Below are 24,110 nucleotides of genomic sequence, written 5' to 3'. Positions count from 1 at the left end.
GCATGTGGGATCTTCCTGGACCGGGGCATGAACCTGTGTCCCCTGCATCGGCAGGTGGACTCTCAACCACTGCGCCACCAGGGAAGCCCACATTTTCTATATTTTGACAACTTCCTTGCTAAATGTTCTGCTTCCCTGGCTTTTCTGTCACCAACTTTAGTGTGAAATGGAAAGTAGTTTCCAGCCTTATGAAAGTCCAAAAAAATTGCTTTTTATTGTATGCCACAAAACATGTCCTTAGAAAAGCTATATTTTACTCCCTCCCTGCTTTTTTCTTATGCGGCAGCTTTATATAAATTTTATCTTTTCTTGAAAAATTTTACTAAAAAAAAAGTGGGAATCAGTCCTTCTATGAAAGCATTCTGATTTCTTTTTTTATTATTTCCCCTAAGATGAGTAACTGAGTAAAAGTTGAAAAATATGTAACTATTTTACAAGCTCATAACAGGGACTGTCATCTCCCAGGCCTGAAATAATGGGATCCTTGGTGCCCTTTGCTGCATGGTGGAGTTTGGCACACTTTCTTCTGTAAAAGACCAGATAGTAAATACTTTGGGGTTTGCAGGCCACATGGTCTCTGTCAGAACCACTAAATTCTGACATAATAGCATGAAGGAGCTGTAGTCAATATGTAAACAACTAGACAGGCTGTGTAACAATGAAATTTACTTACAAAAATAAGTGGCAAATCAGGGTTTGACCTGCAGAGAATAGTTTACTGACCGGACTCTAACTTCTTCACTCATTCAGTTCCACATTTTAAAGTCTGTTACTTCCAAACTCCTGCTGTTTTAAAATAAATTCTGATTTGGCAATAGCATAAAACCTAATTCAAAACAGTTTAAACAATGAGGAACATTTATTTTCTCACAAAAGCAGCAATTCCAAATTAGGGCTCCTTCAGTATTGTTTAATGCACCAATTTATCAATACTTGCTCAAGGCTGTCAACAAGGACCCAGGTTATATACATCTGTCTGAACTACCGTCTTTAGAGTCTTGTTCTCTAGTTATGCACAAACACAATATCACACTGTAAAAAAAGGTAGAGTCTTTTCCTTATATCTCCTTTTCAGAGTGAGAAAACGTTCCCATATGCCCCATTAACATATTTCCCTTCACTTTCCATCCACACAAACTAGGTCACATGCTCAGTTATAGGCAGATTACAGTTAAAAGAAATAGTATTACCACCATTGGCTTGGACTTCTCAGAATTTATAACTGACTAAAGATAGAGTCACCTTTTTAAAATAGTGGATGCCTGAACAAAATCTGGGTCCTGATTGCAGTGATGTGGGAAATGGAGTTTTGGGTGGAAAACCAATAAATGTAAAAAGCATACTTAAGGCTGCTTGTGAACTATTTCCTTTGGGTAGTATCTCAAAAGAGTAATTAATTCATCAAATATTAGGCATATTCTTACCATTCATGGTTACATTTTTTCCCCAAAAGGTTAAAAGAATGCACTTGGAGAGTAAGACTAGATTAGCTTTACAGCAATCCTGCCAATATTTCTACTCAATTATCTTTTTTTAGTTTTATAATCTTTTACTATGGAAAATTCCAAATGAATAAAAAGTAGAGGGAATCATATAATGAATACCTATGTACACACACTGAGCTTCAACATTATCAACTCCTGGCCAAACATGTTTTATCTATACTCCTATTCACTTCTGTCATCCACTGGATTAGTATTCATCAAACACCATGTATCTCATGTTTTATAAAATATTTCAGTGCATATCTCTAAAATTTAAATAATAGTTAAATCTAAAACCAAAATATACTTTTCATACTTTAAAAAATCATCATCCTTAATATCATGTACTAAAATCCATTCCTTGTTTATGTTTCACAAATTGTTTCTTAAATTGAGTTTTGAAGTTGTTTAAATAAGAACCTAAAAAGATCCATACATTGCAATTGGTTGATATTTCTCAGCTCTTTTTTAGTGTATAGGGTCCTCTCACTATCATTTTGTCTCTTGCAATTTGTTCGATGGACAGCTTAAATTTTTACCTCATAGATTTACCCACATTCTAGTCTTTGCTAGTTATATTCCCCTTATGTTGTTTAATATATCCCTTGGTCCCCTGTGTTTCCTGTAACTTGAAAGATAGATTTTTAAGTGTGATCAGATTCAGATTCAATTTTTGTTAAAGAATATCTCATAATTGGTGTTATATATTTCCATCAGGAGGCACATAATGAGTGGTTTTCTCTCTTTTTGCAATAATAGCAGTCACTGGTGAGCATTGTCTGGATTTATTATTTCACTAGGACATCATATTATCCTAAAGATGTAGAAATTGAGGTTCAATTAGGTTCAGTTATTTTTACATAGTCACAGAGAAAGTGTGACAAAATTCATTAGCAAATCCTTTTGGCTCTAACTTCAAAATATAGCTTGAATAGGACTTTTTACACATCCTCTCTCACTACCACATTAGTTCAATATCTGTTTTCTGTTGCCTGAACTACTTCTGTAGCATCTTAATTATCCAGTTTCAATCCTTACTTCCTCCAGCCTATTTTCCACATAGTAGCCGAGCCAAGCCTTCAAAACAACAGACCAAGTCACTGCTTTTAACCTTCCAATGACTTCCCATCTCATGTATTATAAAAGGCAAATTCCTTATTGAGGTTCACAGGCTCTTACATTATACAGTTCCTGGCTTTTTCGTTTACCTTATTTTCTGCTACTCTTCTCCTGCTCACTGTTCTGTAGCCACAGAGGCCTCTTTGCTCTTCTTTGAACATTTCAAACTCTTTCTAATTCAGAGCCTGCACTCGTTTTGCATTTGCACCGGGATGCTCTCAGCCCATATGTTTGCATGCTTTATTCTCCACTTCACAGATTTTTGCTCATTCTTCACCTTCATAGAATGAGCTTTTGTGATCTCCCCATCTAAAATTGAACTGCCCATCATTCTTTGTTCTCATACCCTGCTTTTTGTTTCATTTCTGAGCACTTATAAATAGCCTGACATTACATGTTTTTATGGACAATCTTTCCCACTTGTATGTTAGTTACACAAAAGGAGGACTTTGTGTTATTCATCCTCTTAATATGATAGAACTAAAATAGTGCCTGTCACAAAGTAGGTGCTTAGTAATGTAAATGTTTGAATAACAGGATGACTGAATGAGTCAAAACAAGAAACTACACCGAATAACTCCTGGTCTTCATCAGAACTTGTCCAGGTGACGCTATGTGATGAATTTGAGCTTCTGTTTTGTTGGACTCTAGAGCACCAATACTGGGCTTACACACCTTATGAGGCCTGTTTAACATTGTTTTGCCTAATCACTTTGGAAAACTACTGCTTCTCAAGGCAAATTTACTCCCTGTCTGATTTGTAGAATAATTGCTGCCCTTACTAACTAAACCTTTTTCTAGATTTGATTCTACATAAAGAAGAAAAGTAATTAATGAAAAATTGTGTTGCAAAGTTTAGAGCTAACACATGCAGAGTTCCTAGAATATTGCTGATGCTTGATAAAATCTGTCAGTGCTAGTGGCAGTAGTAGCAGGAGCAGTAGAAGAAATCATTATCCTTACTCAACTTAAACTTCATTTTGGTTTCTTTTTCCTTAAGGCATTTCCAGTTTAGCAAGCCGTTGGAGGGAGGATCATTTATGTAAACTAACATCTATAGTAATGTAACCATTGTCAATGTTGTGATGAAAAATTGCATGGGGAAATATAACAGTGATTTTTTTCAGAAAATACCTCCCAAAGATAGGACACTTACAAGAAAACCATAAAATTCCATGTCTTGTGCAGTGGAATTAAGTTTTAAAATCGCATTACTAATTCTTGGTAAATTTGTTAATAGCGGCTAATTTTTATAACAAGTAATTCCGTGTGTTTGTGTGTGTGTATCTAACGTCATTAGATAGCAGTGCCTACTAAAGTGTTTACCTCACAGCAGTCATTCAAAAAATGATATTTTTTTCTCCCCCTCACAGACACTGTATAGCTTTTTGTTCTTTCCATGAAAAAATCTACAAAGTGAAAAAAAAGTATAATTTAATTAGATAAAATGCCATTTGCTTTATATGGTATTATCTACTATCAGCACTTTGCTGATGCTTGAAATAATCCATTTCTGGAATTCTCTTATCTCACTTGGATGATGTCATAATATTGCCTAAATATTTTCTGGGCTTGTCACAGATTCTAATCTTGAAGTTATTTTCTTCCAGTTTCTATTAAAGAAAATAGAAAGGAGGTATGTCTTTTTATTGACAAAGAAATTACAAATGTATATATGTTCATTTCTTTAGTTATTTTTTAGGTGTTCTGACTTCTACTGGTAAAACCTAGTAACTAAATATGATTGAAAACCATTGAGAAGACACTGCGTCTCAGGATATCAATGGCCAAGTCTGCACACATTCTTTATAGGCCAACCTATAAGATGATGAAGCTAGTATATGGCTGTCCTCTGTAAATGTCATGCATTTGAGCTAATGGTCAAGAGCAACTGATCAAGAGCAAATAATCGTGACACAAAAGATTTGAGACAAGTCCCCTATCATCATTAAAAGCTACTTGTGCAACTTTGAGCAGATCATTTATCTTCTCTGTCAGTTTCTCTATTGATTAAATGTGAAGGTTACATTGTACAAGCAGTTTTCAAACTTAGGGAGCCTGAGTATGTATATTAAAAATTCAGATTCTTAAACTCCTTCTTGAGGGATGTAGTAGTCCTGGAAAAGGACTGAGGAGTCTGCATTGTAATATACTCTGCAGGTGACCATGGACCTCACATTGAAACTGCAGAGCTGTCTACAGGATCTCCTCTGACTCTACAATTTCTAACAGGTTTTTTTTCCTTTTTCTCATATTTTTGGCATTCTAAGCCTTGATGACATATTTTCTAAGTGGGATCAAACAGAGAATCCCTCTAAGTCACCATGTTTCATCACTCAGAGCCTTTGCTGATAGACCATTGAATGCAATTTTTAATATCACAGAGAATTCCTGTGAGAATTCCACAGGAATCCCATTTTATCTTTTGATAGAATTTTCTCAGTAATCACAAGATTCTTGGAAAACTTTGGTTTAGTTAGCCCTTCACCTACATTACACAGAAAAATAAAGGTTTGGGGTCCATATGGACCTACTGATTACACTGGCAAAATAAGACTGAACATATAAACTATTGTTAACTTTTAAGTGGGTAAGTTTTGCAGTAGATAAAAAATTAAACCAGCCCGGTTTAAAAGGTCTAAGAATCTATTGCTGTGTGTGTGTGTGTGTGTGTGTGTGTGTGTGTGTGTGTGTGTGTTGGAGGGGCAGTGGGAGGTGTGTCTGACATTATCTATACATCAATTTCCTCAGTTGTTCCAATCATACAAAATATACTTACTCTTTCCCCTCAAGTTGTCATCTACTGTGAAGTTGATTATGTATGTTTTCCAGAAATCAAGACTTGGTTTAAGTTTCTTATGTTCTAGGAAATAGATTAACTCATTTTAAAAATCAGCCTGAATAATTTCCACAGAATTATTTTATATATATATATATATATATATATATATATATATATATATATATATGCATTAGGAAAAACTATGTTATAGAGTTCAAAGTCCAACATTGTGCAATGATCAGCAAAAACAAAACAAACATTTCTGCAATTGAGTATTCCAGTTAGTACTATACATATACCTCTGTGCCTGGGTTAATTTGCTTTACTGTTTTGTACATCCAGCTTTGCCCTTTGAAAACCACATGCATTCTTCAAGACATAACTCAAATGGCACATATTTTTTTCTACCACTTTTACTATCCCCACTTGAAACTAATGTCTGCTATCTCTCTGCTTCTGTGCTGTTGAAACATACTCTAGTGCTGACAGGATATTCTTTTATATTTAGTATTAAATGAGTATTTTCAATCAAACCTCATGGCCTGTGAATTCTAAGTTTCTAAACTGTCTACTTTTTTCTAGTTCCACAGCCACAACCATGGCTCTAAGGCCACCTTCTGTTCTCCTGTCGATAACTGAAGCAGCCTATTCACTTGTTATCATGACTTACTCTTATCCTATTCACATCCATTCTCCACACTGAGAAGATGAATCTGTGTCACTCCACAGCTTAAAAGCTTGCAGTGGCTCCCTATTCCCCTTAAGATAAAGTCTAAACTCCTCAGTAGGCCATGCAAGGCCATTCAAGAGCTAATCTCTGCTTTCCTCTGTAGCCCCATCTCTGTCCCCTGCCCCACTCTCCATCACTTTCTGCTCTATTTTCCAGTAATAAAAAACTTTTTCCTCACCTCCAGATATTTCTACACAATGTTACTTCTCTCTGGGCAAAATATAACACAGTGAAATGGAGCACAGGTTAAGAGTTGATTCTGAACTGAATCCCAAATCATCACCTTTATAGGAATTGAAGGAAGATGGTGTGTTTCGGAAACATTCCAAAAAACAGTTGTAGAAACAAAATCTTTAGTTTAGAGAATACAGAATTTGAAGGGGAAATGATAGCTATCTGCAAATATTTGAAGAGCTGTCATATGAAAGAAAGATTGCATTTCTTTTTTTTTTCTGAAGGGCAGAGCAAACCAATGTCAGGAACCATAGGCAGGCAGATTTTTGCTCTACAAAAAGTTCTTAACAGCTGGAACTGTCTGAATGTGGAACAGGCTGCCCTGGGGGAGCCATCGACAGTTTTAGAGCAAGGAATGACATAATATAAGCAGAGCTGCAGAGTCTAATGTTAGAGCAGTATCAGTAGATATTTCCATTGTTTGGAGGATGGGCACCCTGTGCACTCACCATGCTACTGGCTATCAGAAGCCGCTTTGTCTTTCTGTCCTGGGACCTGAGATTCCTGAACCTCTGGCAGAGGGTTTTTCTGGTTCTAGGAGAAATTGCTAGGCTTGAATTATAATAATTTTCTAGAGTAGGAGAAAGGGAAAAGTATCTTAACTTTGATGGAAACAGAGGCATCCATTTGTAAAATTTGTCACATGGAAAACCAACTTAGATGTATCTGAGGATTGAAATATTTCATTCTTTCATTCAGGAATTTGCCCACTCTGCAAACTATGCAGGGTATGGTGTCCCATGGTTTGCAAGATATAAAGATATATTAGTTTGCAGATCTTGACTGCAAGTAGTCTATAGTCTAAGAGAGAAGACTGATGTGAATAATAGCTATTGTGTGGATAAAGAGATGTTAATTGTAACAAAAATGTTAAGTCTAATTAGATTAGCTAAAGAGTTGCAAATTTTGCCAATGTGAGAAAAGTGTTTTATTATCATTTCCACTGTCTCCAATAATTACCATAAGTTAAGCTAACATTTCTTTTGGAGATATGCCAATTATAGTGCGAATATTAGACTGCATAGAAGTAGACCTTATAAAAAGGGACTTATCTATCCCAGATTTTTCAAAATAAATTGATCCTACTAATATCATTTTGCATTTCACCAAGTACTAACTTTTAATGATTCAAGTCAAAACACTCAGAAGTATGTTCAAAAACTTTAGCCAGTATGATTTCCAAGTGACATGCTGGCGCATTTGTATGCACTTATTGAATACTTCTGTACGCATCTCACTTCCTTTTTATCATATCTGTTCATTTGCTCACTTCAAGAAACCCACACCTATTTTTGCCTTTCCTATGTTCTTCATTATTTGTAGTTTTACATATTCTATATTATAGGTACAGTTAGCAGTATAACTGTTTTGCCCATCTTTGCATTTGAAGAGTGCATTTTCACTTGTCCTTTCCCCTCCATGAAGTCTAAGATTAGATGTTATAACCCCACATTTTCTACTCTCCTTGTAACTTTCCACGATAGGACCAGTGAAGTAGGTACTTCCCAATGTGCGTGGTTGATCATGAAAATTGGGGGAGTATTAATTGAAAATTAATGACATAAAATCAGTCACTATGTCTGTTAATTAATATGCTCTCCAACAACAAATATTTCCAAGTGATATACTGATCATTCCTTAAATTAAGTAAATTATAATTTAAAAATTCAAAATATTTATATAGAGATAAGAGAGCTATTGTGAAAATTCCACAGGATTTGGATAAATATAAATCTGTGTTTGAATATTAGCTCAACTGTTTATATGACCTAAAGCAATTTAACTAGGCCATCTGAGCCTATATTTTCAGCCACCTGTTAGATGAGGATAATGATACATTTTATGTGATCAGAAATATGGTATGTAAATGGTTTAGCATAGTGCCTGGCATATAAAAATCCCTTAATGAATATAATCATCATTATAATAATATTTACTAAGCAAAAATAGAAAAGTCAAATAAAGGATTTATTTGATAAATAATAACTCATCAAAATCATAATTTTTAAATTATAAAACATAAAAAATTACATGAGTAATCTCTGTGTATACATGTTAATAGGTAATATACTTTAATCTAATAGCTGTAGCATATAGTGAAATAATATTGCTATTGATATAATACTCTGATAGCTGTTTTAGGATTTTTAGTCTGTGATGGTATATTGGTATATTTTAAGGAGCATGGCTGGCCCTTGGTATACTGAAATCTACATAGTGCTTCAAGTTGTTCCGTGAATGTAAAGCACTGACCAAGCTACTATGGCAAAAATGAGGAAGCATCTGTTGTCCCTGACCTCAAGGGACTGAGTTCAATGGTAGAAATATAGCTTACTCGCAAAAATTACAATGCAAATAAAATTACCATTATTAGTTAAGGAGCCTAGGTGCTATTAAAACTCAAATGAAAGAGACATTACTTTTAAGGAAAGAATAAAGGGAGATTGTGTGAGTGTATGGATGCTTTTGACTGTATTGCTAGATATATTAAACTCCCCATTAACCTCTAAAGTCGTAAGTGGAATCAGAAAAATGTCTTTGTATTTCTGGAAATGAATGTTATATGCAGTCACCAGTGTTCCAGAAATCAGGGTTCTTTTAAAAGTGATTCACAAGACACAGACTATTTCATATGTGTGCCTTACAGTTGGGAATGGCTTGAACACACTTACAATTGTACCTCATCCTGCAATTCCATGGCATCCATGAACTATATTTCCTCAGCAGTGCTGAGTTCTGCCTTGACAGTACGTTGCCCATGGTGCTCTTAAAATCAGACGAAGGAAGTGAAGGGAATTATGTCTCGTTCAATCACGCATATTTGCAAGTTGTCACCCTATCATCCCTGAATGCCGTTCCTGTTGGTACTTCACTGAAGAAATTACTTTATATATTGTTTAACTGAAGATAATAATTATACTGTCTTTATGGTATACTCTTTTTTTTTTTTTTTTTTTGCGGTACACGGGCCTCTCACCGCTGTGGCCTCTCCCGTTGCGGAGCACAGGCTCCAGACGCGCAAGCCCAGCGGCCATGGCTCACGGTTGCAGCCGCTCCGTGACATGCGGGATCCTCCCGGACCAGGGCACGAACCCGTGTCCCCTGCATCGGCAGGCGGACCCTCAACCACTGCGCCACCAGGGAAGCCCTATTGTATACTCTTTTAATCCCTAAATAAGAATATATGAAGGATGCTATGCCATGCATTTGGGGGAAACTGTTATCTGAAAGTGACTTAAATGCATTTCCTTGGAATTGTCTAATTTTTTGATCTTACTATAATTACTCTTTCTATGTTTGTAGAGAAATATTATTATTTTAACCTATATATAAAACTATCATAAATTTCAGTCTATTTTAATATGTTGGAGAACCAGTTTAACTTGAAAATGAATTTAATATGAAACTAACCCCTTACCTTAGGAGTTACTTTAGAACTTAACCTCAAAGCACTAATGTCATAAACTATATTATGTACTCCTTTCATCAATTTAATCTTTGAGTTCCCTTGTTATTTCTTTCAAAAACAGAACAAAGGGATTGGGTTAGTGAAGAGAACTTACACACAATGGCTCCTGCCCAAGTCTATAAACATATGCTACCTGAGTTTATAGCCTTCTTGCAGCTTCACAGTTGCAGACTTAAAGAAACTGAAAAGAGGTTAAATAAAGTAGGGCTGAGAAGAACTAGAACAAAACTTGAAATAAAGGCCTTGAGACTTCTCTTAGAAACGGAATCACAAAATTTAATGCTGAAAACCATAGTATATTGCAGTCTTGGAATTGAAATTGTCCAGAATCTGGAAGTTAATCCAAATCTAGCATTGGACTAATCCCCTGCTTTGGGATTTAAAAAAAAAAATAATATGCAGTACTCTTCCTTAGAATTGTCCATGACCATTATGATCATGCCAATTTATTTGTTTCGATTTTGGGGAAATTGCTTATAGTTTAGAGGAGTGCTTTCTTTTATCCTGAAACCATACTCCCAACCCCAAAACACACAACTGTGGCTGTGAAGTAGCCATGGGTACCAAGGCAGAGGGTCAGACTGACCAAATGTTACTTGGGGTAGGTATGAGTATATGTGTGTATGTGCGTGCATGTGTGTGTGTATGTCTGTTTGGAGATGCAAGTAAGCTACTTTAAGGCCTTTATATGCCCAGGTCTATCTGGAATCTCTTTAGGAGCTACTGAATATTCTTAGCACTGCCCTGAGACCACTATACCAACTGACATATTGAAAAATACTGTATGCTAGACCTGCTGGGGTATTCCCTTTTGAAATGAGAGTCCCATCTAAACCTTTTCATTCACATAACAGTATGTCCTTAAAAAGACCTATTAGGCCTAATGATTATTATATTCAGAGGTTCAGTGCCACACCCTGAACTGTGTTTGTGACCTATACCAATTCCAGTCTCACCTGTTTGACCACTGCTGCCTCTGACTGCAAAAGGTCTGGAATCCAGTCAGTAAGGTAAAAATAAATAAAGTAACCTTTACTGACAATGCATATCTGAATAAAAAATTATGGCTATAGTTTCCATTGGAAGAGACAAAGCAGCCAGTGGGCTCTTGTCTTTTGAATCTATTCACATTTCTTTGCTGTTCATTTTTTTTCCTATTGAAAAAAGCAGCTCTTCTTCATCCATCAGTCCATTTTCCTTTTTAAAGAGTAGAAAAGAAAATTCCAGAACACTTCTTTGTTCTTTTGTGTGCCATTTTGGAAGAAAACCTATCAAGGACAAGTGATTCCTTGAAAACCAGGGAAATAAAGCAAGGAACATGTTCCCTTTTTCTCTATCTTTGAACTGGGCATGAAATTTCTGCATATCGTGAGTGATTTCAAAACATTCTTTTTTATAATGTCAGTCTATCAATTTAAAATACATTCTTCATTCTATAGTGACAAGATTAGAACATTTATACTCAGATAGCTTTTAAAAGAAAATTAGGAGGCAATGAAGCTCCCTTGAGGTTTTTGACATTAGACTTTTACTGAATTAAATGATTTATTCTTAAACATCTTACTGCTTTCAGCTTTGATATAATAACTAAAGTGCTGAGCATTGATTTTGTATAGGTTGGCAATTGTTTTCTTAATAACTTTCGTTTTACATAACAAGTGGTCTTGCTGTAGATACTCCAGTCATATTCTTCCTAAGATCATCCAAACTCTACCCTAAATAAAAAATATATGTATATTTATTTTAAAGCACTTTTTTATTGTCCCTTAGACATTATTTGAATGTTGGTATCACTATTCAGTAAGTAAATTCCAATAATGCTGTGGAACTAGACAAAGAATGTGAGCATAGAATCCCTAAGGATTTGTAAGCATTTCTTGAATTAAGATAAAGATTTAACTGAGACCCAGAAAATTTATTTTCAAATCTTAAAATAGATTCATGAGAAAGATATGCAGAGAAGACACAAGACAGTGTGTTTTTTTTTGTTTTATTTTTTTCTAACTAGGGCCTTGGCCTCAAATTCTAGGTGAAATTATTAGCTGTGCTGAGCTGGACTATACCTTAAGATATAAAATAACAGCAGATCTAGTGGCCTTTTAGGTTTCTTTCTTCTAGGCCTATATCTAATTTTGAACCTTAAAGTCACATTCTTTCAGAACCTTAATAAACACCAGGAAATCTGAAAGAAAATGAAAACATATCCCTAAGGAGTAGTCTAAACTAGTTAAACTATCCTCCAAAAGGTTAGCTGCATAAGCCCTATACTGTTTTTTCTTCACCTTCACAAATCCCAACACATGGAAGACAAATATAGTGAAAAGGCAAGACCAAGAGAGAGGCTGTACATGCCAGAGTTTGTGATCTCTTTTATCAGTGTACCCATTGGCTTCACTCTTAAGAACCCTGGAACAAACATGTCCATTTTCTAGAACATTACCAGGGCCTCTTTACCTTGGAAGTGGAGTATAGAGAGGGAGAGTCTTTGTTGTTGCCTAGAGGCCATTAATAATATTTCTTCTTGCATATTTGTGAAAGGCAGGGTGCTATGGTAAAAGGAACATAGCTCAGGCCTCTCATGGACTTGAGTTCAGTTCATAGGTTTGGCAATTACTGGGCTGAATGTCCTTAAGTTAACTCTAATTTTCTCAATCTTAAACATGCATAATCAAAACGTTTTTCAGGATTACTGTGAGAATTAAATATATTAAATATCACCTAAGAATGCAAGGTTGGTTCAGCACTCAAAAAACAATCATTATAATTTACCACACTATCAGACTTGAGAGGAAAACTACATGATATATCAATAAATGCAGAAAAAGACATTCCACATCTATCATGATAAAAATGTCAGCAACCTAGGGTTAGAAAGAAACTTCCTCCATGTGATAAATGCATTTACAACAAATTTACATCTAACATCATACTTAATCATGAGAGCTTGCTTTCCCCCAAGATCAGGAACTAGGCAAGATTTTCCACTTTCACCACTGCTATTCAATATTCTGTTGGAAGTTCTAGAAAATAAAATGAGGATAGAAAAAGAAATAAAAGGTATTCAGTTGGAAAGTAATAAAGTACCCTTTCTGGCAGACAACATGATAGTCTATGTGGAAAATTCCAAGTAATCTACAAAATGTTTATCATACCTAGAACTAATAAATAATTTTGAAAGTTCACAGAATACAATGGCAATAAACAAAAATTAATTGCATTTCTGTACATTAGCAATGCACGATTGAAAAATGAACAGTGAAAAACTAAAGTTTAAAAAGATACTATCTTTTGTAAAAGCTCCAACAAAATGAAATAGTTAGCTATAAATCTAATAAACTATGTACAGGATTTGTATGAAGAAAACTACAGAAATATAGTTCAATCAATCAAAGAAAGACCTAAATAAATAACCATATGAGATTCATGGACTAGAAGACTTGGCATAATTAAGATGTTAATTCTTCCCCAAGTGATATATATTAGATTTAATTCAATCTAATGATGATGCCTTATCCATATTTTGTATATTAGTTTTTAATAAAAAGAACTGCTTTTATTTATATATATACACTTCTCCTGATAGTGACCACCATTTTCACCCAACAGTGAGTTAAATTCTGGTCCAGAGAAAGAACTCAATAATTGTTTGGAATTGTTAAATAAATGATAGAACACTCAATGAATAAAAATTAAGTTTAAAAATAATCATTAATATTTATTTCATATAACTCAGTTACACACGTTGTTAACTAAATGATGGAAACTGAAAAATAATGATTAGGATTACAAATAATAGCTGATAACTTGTTTTGTGTGAATCAGTTACACACATTGTTAACTCATAGCAGATTTTATATTATTCATATCTATTATTTTATAGATCAGCAAAAGAACAACAGTTTCATAGATGATGGGTAGACATTCCCAGTTAATGTGTACCAAAGAGCACATATTCGTTTTTCATCAACATATATTTCACAGTTGTCTAAGATTGTGGGTATAGAATTACAGGTTCTGAGGTTTGCTTTCACTCTGTGATGTCTACATTCAGAGCTCTCTGCTTAAAATTTGTGTGATATTTCTACCAAGTGAAACCATGGTAATGACCCATCCAGGACGGGGGTTCATGAAGAGCCATGGAGCATTCTGAAAAGATCATGGGTTTTGGAATCCAATGGCCATAACATTCACATTCAGTTCTGCCAGTTGCTTGATTTATGACCTAGAGTAAGTAAATTTCATTGCCTCTCCCAATTTCATTTCCCATTTGAAGTGATTATATTTAAAATATCTTATGATTTTTGGCAAATGCAATTATTCAAAAAAAGGACATAAGACAGATAAATTTGTGGAAAATAATGAGCAAATAAGCATATGCAGAATTCCCCAAAGAACAGTAGGTAATTTTTATCCCCTACCTGGACTGCAGCTATAGGTCCTTTACACTTCTTTCTCTCACTTACTATACTGCAAACAGTTTTGTTGTTGTTTCCAGTTTATAAATACATTGCAATCTTCATACCTCAGGGCTTTCACACACGTTATTATCTTTGCCTAAAAGCACCCCTCACAAACATACATATATATATAAACATCAACACAAACATACATAAACACCTTTCTGTATGTTAGGTTCCTTTTTATTTTTTGACCTAACATGTCACTTCTTCAGACAAAATGTCCCCAACCACTTCATAAAGAAAGTCCCCTTTATTATTCTCCATAATATAACCATGCCTGTATTTTCATAGCATTTCAGACAATTTATGTGTATATACATATTTATTTGTTTGGTCAATGTCTGACACTCTACTAGAATGGAAGTCCCATGAGGACAGGAATTATATGTCCACCTTGTTCACCACTGTATACCCAGTGTCAGCAGGATGCCTGCAGAGAGCAAAAGCCCAAATAACATCTCCTCAATGACTAGGTGAATACAGGGATGAATCATGGTGGAAAATACTGACAACATTGATATGCATAAAGCTAGTCTCACCCTATATTGGTTTATAAAATAATAATATCTACCAATATGATTGTCATCTTTAGCTCAAAGAACAGTTTTTGAACATACATGCTGGGGTCAGTGTATTAAGGTGACTAGTATTATTATAGAGTCCCCATCAAGGCCATTTCTCAGGGGCCCAAGGCATTTCTCTCTGAATCTAATATCTTTACTAGCAACTATCACCATCTTCCATCTGTGTACCTCCACCTCCAAAATAATGTTTATTCTTTTACTTATATGTTCTTCTAGAGTAAAAGGCAATTCTCAACCAGAGCCCAGTAATAAAAAACTGATCTTTTAATATTCTACATCTGTGTTTCCTAAATAAAAGAAGATATAAGACCACATGATAAAATATTCACAGGCATAAAAAACTACTGGGACAGATTTATCCTGTGCTATTCCTTGAATGTAGTATAGAAAACACTAGTTGGTCCTTAAATAAGGGCGATTGTATGGTGTATGTGTAGGATTTCAGTATGAGTTCTGTGGGCCTTGGGAAATTCCTCTTCAAAAGGGTATTTTCCTTTCTTATCATTACAGAGTCCCAGAAAGCTAAGAGACTGGATCAATTCATAATTCTTTCTTCAATCCCTTTCTAGTTCACATTTTATTTTCACACTGAGAATTAATGTGAAAATAAATACTTTTTTTTTTTATAAAACAGGAAGATAAAATCCCTACTGCTAGGTTTGTCTGCATTTCATCTATTCAACTATGTCTTATTTCTATAGAACCTCTTTCAAAAATTGTCTTGTTATTTTTTTTTTCAAGATTTTCATTTGTCTCAAAGGGCAATGAACATTGGTACCTCTGCTTGTCTTTATTTGAATTCATGCATTTGAAAATATCCTTAGAAATCTGGAGTTAATTCATGAGCTGATTATAAAGTAGCCAAAAAGTATTGACCGAAACAATATGAGTAGAGTTTAGTTAAATATGTTTGTCTTATAATAAATATGATAATTACTGAAAATATACCTTTCCTGTCTATACCCCTTGCCCGCACCTATTAAGACCCAGATTCTACTCTGTCTCAAAAATGGAATTAAGATGAGCAATTGCAAGGCAAAATTTTCATTACTTGAGTGCTGTATGTACTGGTGAGTTCGCTTTGTCTTTTTCACCTTTCAATCACTACATTTGAAATTTAATTTATTTATTTTTGGCTGTGTTAGGTCTTGGTTTCTGTGCAAGGCTTTCTCTAGTTGTGGCAAGCGGGGACCACTCTTCATCGCGGTGCGCGGGCCTCTCACTATCGTGGCTTCTCTTGTTGCGGAGGCTCCAGACACGTAGGCTCAGTAGTTGTGGCTCACGGGCTTAGTTGCTCCGCAGCATGTGGGATCTTCCCAGACCAGGGCTCAAACCCGTGTTCCCTGCATTAGCAGGCAGATTCTCAACCACTGCGCCACCAGGGAAGCCCCTGAAATTTACTTTAATATAGAGAATATGGGCAGGTGAATAGGGAGGGTGGTAAAAGCAGATGTGTTTCTAGGTATATTCCGTCTGAGTTTTAGCCTCTACCAGAATGAATTTTGGTGTCTGTTCTTTACATTTCAGTGTCTGTGATTTTCGAGGTAAATGGATGGTGTGCAGGAGTTTCAAACTTAATTTATGGATGCAACATGATGTGATGGTTTTAGCATTAGAAACTGTTTGGAATATAAATTCCAAACAGTTTTCTTGTTGGTGTGATATAAGGAATGTTACATATCCTCTCTAAGTCTCAGTTTCCACATAGCTAATAGGTATAATGTCTGCCTGGTAAGATCGTTAGAAAACTAAATGAAATAAACACAGCATATATTACATTTAATATGTAGTCACTAAAATACTATATACATATAAATGTATATATGTATATATGAATGTATATACAGTTGACCCTTGAACAACAAAAGTTTGAACTGTGAGGGTCCCCTTACACATGGATTGTTTTCAATAAAAAATTCTACAGTGCTACACAATCTGAGGTTGGTTGAATCTGCAGATGCAGAACTACTGATAGGAACAGTGGAGACAGAGGGCTGGTTTTAAATTGTATGTGGATTTTTAACTGCATGAAGGGTTGATACCCCAAACTCCCGCATATATATATACACACACACATACTATAAAATAATAAGAAAAAGCCTAACAACACACTAGAAAAACTATAAAATAGCTTAGTCACTTAAGAATTATAATTGGCTAGAAATGTATGAAAACATGTTCAATCTGTAACATGAAGATTAAAACAATTTTTTTTTGTTTTTTTGTTTGTTGGCTTTTTATTTTATTCAGAATTAAAACAAATGATACTATCTAGAGTTCCCCAAGGAATTTCATAAAGAAATGGATTCCATCTTGTGCTATTTGGGGAAGTGTGAAAAGATAAAGCTTTTAGGGAAGGCAGTTTGGCATTATTTATCCAAATGATAAATATTCATGCCCTTCAAACCAGCAGTTGTACATCTAAGTGTTTCCTCTTAGAGAAATACTCAATATGTGCAAAAAAGGCATATACCAGAATACCCATAGCAGTATTCCAGGGCTGAGGAATGCCCTGGGATTAACGTAAGGGGGATGAGGACGGATGGGGACAGGGGCATACAGGGACAAGGGGTCATTCATTGCTGGGAGAATACAGTTACTGGGACTTCCAATTATGGAGGCAGAGTCCTGTTGAGGGGCATTCTTTCTTCTGGAAGATCAGTCTTCTCTGCATGAGGAGAGGGACTGTTACACGGAGCACAGGAATGCTGTCCCCCTGCTGGTCAGTTTTTGTACTAAACCATGTATGCTGTTCCTTTCCAGCCTCTTGATCACTATTAGTACATTATGTGGTGTGTTTAAAGGAGGATAGGTTATAGAAAGAAGTGCTCTGGTTAATAATAGTAATTTGAATTTCTACGCATTAGGTTTTATTTATTTTACTGCTTAATAACCTAAATGGTTAAATTTATCCAAAGACAATCCAAATTATTGTTCTCATAACTCTCCAAATGAATTTAAACCTCAGTTTCTTTTTTACAGAACCTTTAAAAAACAGTGAAAGTTCAAACTGGAAGAGGAGCTGTTTATTTCTCATAACTATTTGACAAAAATCTCAAAACACTTCCTCTGACAATATAGAAACAAACGAATTCAACTAGTGCTAATCCCTAGGTGATGCTTTTCAAGAGTACATTTCTGAAACAGCCATCACAAGAATTAAAATTATTTGTTGATTTCTGCTGATTATTTCTTGTTGCTAAAACTTGCCATTTTGAATTTGCAGGTATGAATATAAGCAAGAGTGAGATAGCAAAAGAAACTTCATTAAAACCATCTCGGAGATCCCTGCCTTGCCTGGCCCAGAGCTATGCTTACTCAAAGAACTTGAGCCAATCTACCTCACTCTTCCAGTCAACTGAGAGTGAATCTCAGGCTCCCACTTCTGTAACCTCAATCTCTGCTGACAAAGCAGAGCAAGGTGAGCTCTACTTTCTTGTTTAACTTTTAAAGAGTAGTGTTTTCCACTAGTGTTTATAGAGTCTTCAGGAAGGAGATTGGCATAGAAAGGAGAACAGTAGCCCATGCCAGTCAGACAAAAGGCCATTCGTTGGCGAGATGTGTGTTCATTTCTTTCTATCCTTGAAGGTAGCCAACCCCATGCAAATATGGACCTAACACTTTCCGTTGGCAAGAGAAGACAGATCAGCCACCTAAATCACTGGCTCATTAGCATTCCTGGTGAGAATGTATTACCAGTAATTAAATATGCCAGCAATAATAAACTCAGTTCCCTAAAAAGAAAGACCCAAAACTATAAATAATACTGACAGTAAATCAGTGAAGATTTGGTTGCACAAAGATGTGGTTAGACAAGTGTTGGCAAATAAAACTACACACATCTGACTGTCTGAGACTCATTATACGTTCAGACAATCCCTTTTCACAAGAGTCAGGAGTCAGAATACAACCAGGCCCCTGTCATTCAGTGGATGGGTGTGTTTTTATTTTCCCTTCCATCTCTAAGAGCTTTTATGTTATGAAAATTCATTCCCTTATGATTCCTTAGGGTTGCTTCTTCCTCTGGATAATTTGAAAATACCAATATTCTATTTTCAATAGTATTGGGAAATCACTACCTATTTTAAAAAGTCAGCTTACATCCATGTCCAATAAGGAAAGTGGCTAATTGTTCAAGAGAATCAAAGTGTTAAAATGTGATATAGTTGTATCTCTCATTTCCACTCATTAACTTCAAAACATTTCTTCATGTTTGGCTGTTATTTGGACAGCAGTCACCACGGTAATTGTTCTAACTATAATTATGTTTTTATTCCCCAAAACTAGAAAGTCTTTTTTGTTCTTGTTTCCAGTTAACGCTGAGGAAGGCAGAAAAGACTCTGTGCTCAGATGTTCTTTTGCTGACCTCAGCGACTTTTGCTTGGGTGAGTTGCTTTCTATTATTTCCTTCCTCCTTTCCCCCTCTCCAAAGGTAAACTGACTTCTACTTCAAACGTAGAACATAATTTTTTTAAGAAAAAAAATTCATGTTTAGTCTTTAACATTTGATGGGTGAGAATAATATTCTAAGGTTAAAATATTATTAAGGTATTTCATGTACAGTTTGAAAGTCAAATACAGAAGATTTTTAATGAATAACAATCCTATAACTGAAAAAAATTCTGTTGTTAGTCTTTTGGAAATTTCCTTCAATTCTCGATGAATAAGTACATTTATACTACTGTGTATAGATTTATCAAATTTCAGCATTATCTGTTGATCTCTTGTGCTAGATGAAGGTTTATTAGCTCATTCATATAACCTTTCCTTTTGTTTTCATAGTTACATTGCCATTTTAAATTTTAAACCTCTCTACTGATTAAATTTGTAACTGTAGTATATTTGCATCTTTATATCATGTTTTCTTCTTTTTTAGCTTTTTTATTTTTTAATTTTTTTATTATTATGTTTAACATCTTTATTGGAGTATAATTGCTTTACATTGGTGTGTTAGTTTCTGCTTTATAACAAAGTGAATCAGTTACACATATACATATGTTCCCATATCTCTTCCCTCTTGCATCTCCCTCCCTCCCACCCTCCCTATCCCACCCCTCTAGGTGGTCACAGGCACCGAGCTGATCCCCCTGTGCTATGTGGCTGCTTCCCACTAGCTATCTATTTTACGTTTGGTAGTGTATATATGTCCATGACACTCTCTCACTTTGTCCTAGCTTATCATTCCCCCTCCCCATATCCTCAAGTCCATTCTCTAGTAGATCTGTGTCTTTATTCCCGTCTTGCCCCTAGGTTCTTCATGACATTTTTTTTTCTTAGATTCCATATATATGTGTTAGCATACGGTATTTGTTTTTCTCTTTCTGACTTACTTCACTCTGTATGACAGACTCTAGGTCCATCCACCTCACTACAAATAACTCAATTTTGTTTCTTTTTATGGCTGATTAATATTCCATTGTATATATGTGCCACATCTTCTTTTTATCCATTCGTCTGTCAGTGGACACTTAGGTTGCTTCCATGTCCTGACTATTGTAAATAGAGCTGCACTGAACAATGTGGTACATGTCTCTTTTTGAATTATGGTTTTCTCAGGGTATATGCCCAGTAGTAGGATTGCTGGGTCTTATGGTAGTTCTATTTTTAGTTTTTTAAGGAACCTCCATACTGTTCTCCATAGTGGCTGTATCCATTTACATTCTCACCAACAGTGCAAGAGGGTTCCCTTTTCTCCAAACCCTCTCCAGCATTTATTTTTGTAGATTTTTTGATGATGACATTCTGACTGGTGTGAGGTGATACCTCATTGTGATTTTGATTTGTATTTCTTTAATGACTAGTGATGTTGAGCATCCTTTCATGTGTTTGTTGGCAATCTGTATATCTTCTCTGGGGAAATGTCTGTTTAGGTCTTCAGCCCATTTTTGGATTGGGTTGTTTGCTTTATTGATATGGAGCTGCATGAGCTGCTTGTACATTTTGGAGATTAATCCTTTGTCAGTTGCCTCATTTGAAAATATTTTCTCCCATTCTGAGTCCTGTCTTTTCGTCTTGTTTATGGTTTCCTTTACTGTGCAAAAGCTTTTAAGTGTCATTAGGTCCCATTTGTTTATTTCTGTTTTTATTTCCATTTCTCTAGGAGGTGGGTCAAAAAGGATCTTCCTGTGATTTATGTCATACAGCATTCTGCCTATGTTTTCCTCTAAGAGTTTTATAGTGTCTGGCCTTATATTTACGTCTTTAACCCATTTTGAGTTAATTTTTGTGTATGGTGTTAGGGAGTGTTCTAGTTTCATTCTTTTACATGTAGCTGTCCAGTTTTCCCAGCACCACTTATTTAAGAGGCTTGTCTTTCCTGCACTGTATATTGTTGCCTCCTTAATCAAAGATAAGGTAACCATATGTGCATGGGTTTATCTCTGGGCTTTCTATGCTATTCCACTGATCTATATTTCTGTTTTTGTGCCAGTACCATACTGTCTTGATTGCCGTAGCTTCGTAGTATAGTCTGAAGTCAGGGAGCCTTGTTCCTCCAACTCTGTCTTTCTTTCTAAAGATTGCTTTGGCTATTCGGAGGCTTTTGTGAAATTTTTTGCTCTAGTTCTGTGAAAAATGCCATTGGTAGTTTCGTAGGGATTGCACTGAATCTGTAGACTGCTTTCAGTAGTATAGTCATTTTCACAATATTGGTTCTTCCAATCCGAGAACATGGTGTATTTCTCCATCTGTTGGTATCATCTTTAATTTCTTTCATCAGTGTCTTAGAGTGTTCTGCATACAGGTTTTTTATCTCCTTAGGTAGGTTTTTTCCTAGGTATTTTATTCTTTTTGTTGCAATGGTAAATGGGAGTGTTTCCTTAATTTCTCTTTCAGATATTTCATCATTAGTGTATAGGAATGCAAGAGATTTCTGTGCATTAATTTTGTATCCTGCTACTTTACCAGATTCATTGATTAGCTCTAGTAGTTTTCTGGTAGCATCTTTAGGATTCTCTATGTGTAGTATCATGTCATAGGCAAACAGTGACAGCTTTACTTCTTCTTTTCCGATTTGGATTCCTTTTATTTCATTTTCTTCTCTGATTTCTGTGGTTAAAGCTTCCAAAATTATGTTGAATAATAGTGGTGAGAGTGGGCAACCGTGTCTTGTTCCTGATCTTAGTGGAAATTGTTTATGTTTTTCAACATTGAGAATTATGTTGGCTGTGGGTTTGTCATATACAGCCTTTATTATGTTGAGGTAAGTTCCATCTATGTCTACTTTCTGGAGGGTTTTTATCATAAATGAGTGTTGAATTTTATTGAAAGCTTTTTCTGCATCTATTGAGATGATCATATGGTTTTTATCCTTCAATTTGTTTATATGGTTTATCATATAGATTAATTTGCATATATTGAAGAATCCTTGCATTCCTGGGATAAACTCCACTTGATCCTGGTGTATGGTCCTTTTAATGTGCTCTTGGATTCTCTTTGCTAGTATTTTATTTAGGATGTTTGCATCACTGTTCATCAGTGATATTGGCCTATAGTTCTCTTGTTTTGTGAAATCTTTGTCTGGTTTTGGTATCAGGGTGAAGGTGGCCTCAAAGAATGTGATTGGGAGTGTTCCTCCTTCTGCTATATTTTGGAAGAGTTTGATGAGGATAGGTGTTAGCTGTTCTCTAAATATTTGATAGAATTTGCCTGTGAAGCCATCTGGTCCTGGGCTTTTGTTTGTTGGAAGATTTTTAATCACAGTCCCAATTTCAGTGCTTGTGATTGGTCTGTTTATATTTTCTATTTCTTCCTGGTTCAGTCTTGGAAGGTTGTGCTTTTGTAAGAATTTGTCCATTTCTTCCAGGTGGTCCATTTTATTGGCATATCGTTGCTTGTGGTAATCTCCCATGATCCTTCGTATTTCTAGTGTCAATTGTTACTGTTCCTTTTTCCTTTCTAATTCTGTTGATTTGAGTCTTTTCCCTTTTTTTCTTGATGAGTCTGGCTAATGGTTTATCAACTTTGTTTATCTTCTCAAAGAACTAGCTTTTAGTTTTATTGATCTTTACTATGGTTTCCTTCAATTTTCATTTATTTCTGATCTGATCTTTATGATTTCTTTCCTCCTGCTAACTGTGGGGTTTTTTTGTTCTTCTTTCTCTAATTGTTTTGGGTGTAAGGTTAAGTTGTTTATTTGGGATTTTTCTTGTTTCTTGAGGTAGGATTGTATTGCTATAAAAACTTCCCTCTGAGGGATTCACTGGTGGCGCAGTGGTTGAGAGTCCGCCTGCCGATGCAGGGGACACAGGTTCGCGACCCGGTCCGGGAGGATCCCACATGCTGCGGAGTGGCTATGGAGTGGCTAGGCCCGTGAGCCATGGCCGCTGAGCCTGCATGTCCTAGCCTGTGCTCCACAACGGGAGAGGCCACAACAGTGAGAGGCCTGCATACCGCAAAAAAAAAAAAAAAAAAAAAAACTTCCCTCTTAGAACTGCTTTTGCTGCATCCCATAGTTTTTAGGTCATTGTGTTTTCATTATCATTTGTTTCTAGGTATTTTTAGATTTCTTCTTTGATTTCTTCAGTGATCTCTTGGATATTTAGTAGTTTATTGTTTAGCCTCAATGTGTTTGGATTTTTTACAGATATTTTCCTGTAATTGATATCTAGTCTCATAGCGTTGTTGTCAGAAAAGATATGATTGATACGATTTCAATTTTCTTAAATTTACCAGAGCTTGATTTGTGACCCAGATATGATCTATCCTGGAGAATGTTCCATGAGACTTGAGAAGAAAGAGTATTCTGTTGTTTTGGGATGGAATGTCCTATAAGTATCAATTAAGTCCATCTTGTTTAATGTATTGTTTAAAGCTTGTGTTTTCTTACTTATTTTCATTTTGGATTATCTGTCCATTGGTGAAAGTGGGGTGTTAAATTCCCCTACTATTATTGTGTTACTGTCGATTTCCCCTTTTATGGCTGTTAGCATTTGCCTTATGTATTGAGGTGCTCCTATGTTGGGTGCATAAATATTTACAATTGTTATATCTTCTTGGATTGATCCCTTGATCATTATGCAGTGTCCTTCTTTGTCTCTTGTAATAGTGTTTATTTTAAAGTCTATATTGTCTGATATGAGAATTGCTACTCCAGCTTTCTTTTGATTTCCATTTGCATGGAATATCTTTTTCCATCCCCTCACTTTCAGTCTGTATGTGTCCCTAGGTCTGAAGAGGGTCTCTTGTAGACAGGATATGTACAGGTCTTGTTTTTGTATCCATTTAGCCAGTCTGTGTCTTTCGGTTGG

At 35.5% G+C, this 24,110-nt stretch overlaps 1 protein-coding gene across 1 annotated transcript in view; it reads left to right on the top strand.

Annotated features, from left to right (window-relative positions):
• Positions 1-24,110, top strand: part of ANO3 (anoctamin 3) — a gene marked incomplete at both ends in the record, with an annotated part of 386,431 nt that overhangs the window by 180,844 nt on the left and 181,477 nt on the right. Inside the window, 2 exon segments of the mRNA XM_079709019.1 lie at positions 18,089-18,283; positions 19,176-19,247. Coding sequence (XP_079565145.1) covers positions 18,089-18,283; positions 19,176-19,247 — 267 coding nt within the window.

Source organism: Hyperoodon ampullatus (assembly GCF_949752795.1).
Source record: "Hyperoodon ampullatus genome assembly, chromosome: 7".
Lineage (NCBI taxonomy): Eukaryota > Metazoa > Chordata > Mammalia > Artiodactyla > Ziphiidae > Hyperoodon > Hyperoodon ampullatus.
The sequence above is the reverse complement of the archived record's forward strand: the minus strand, read 5'-3'. Positions and strand labels throughout refer to the sequence as shown.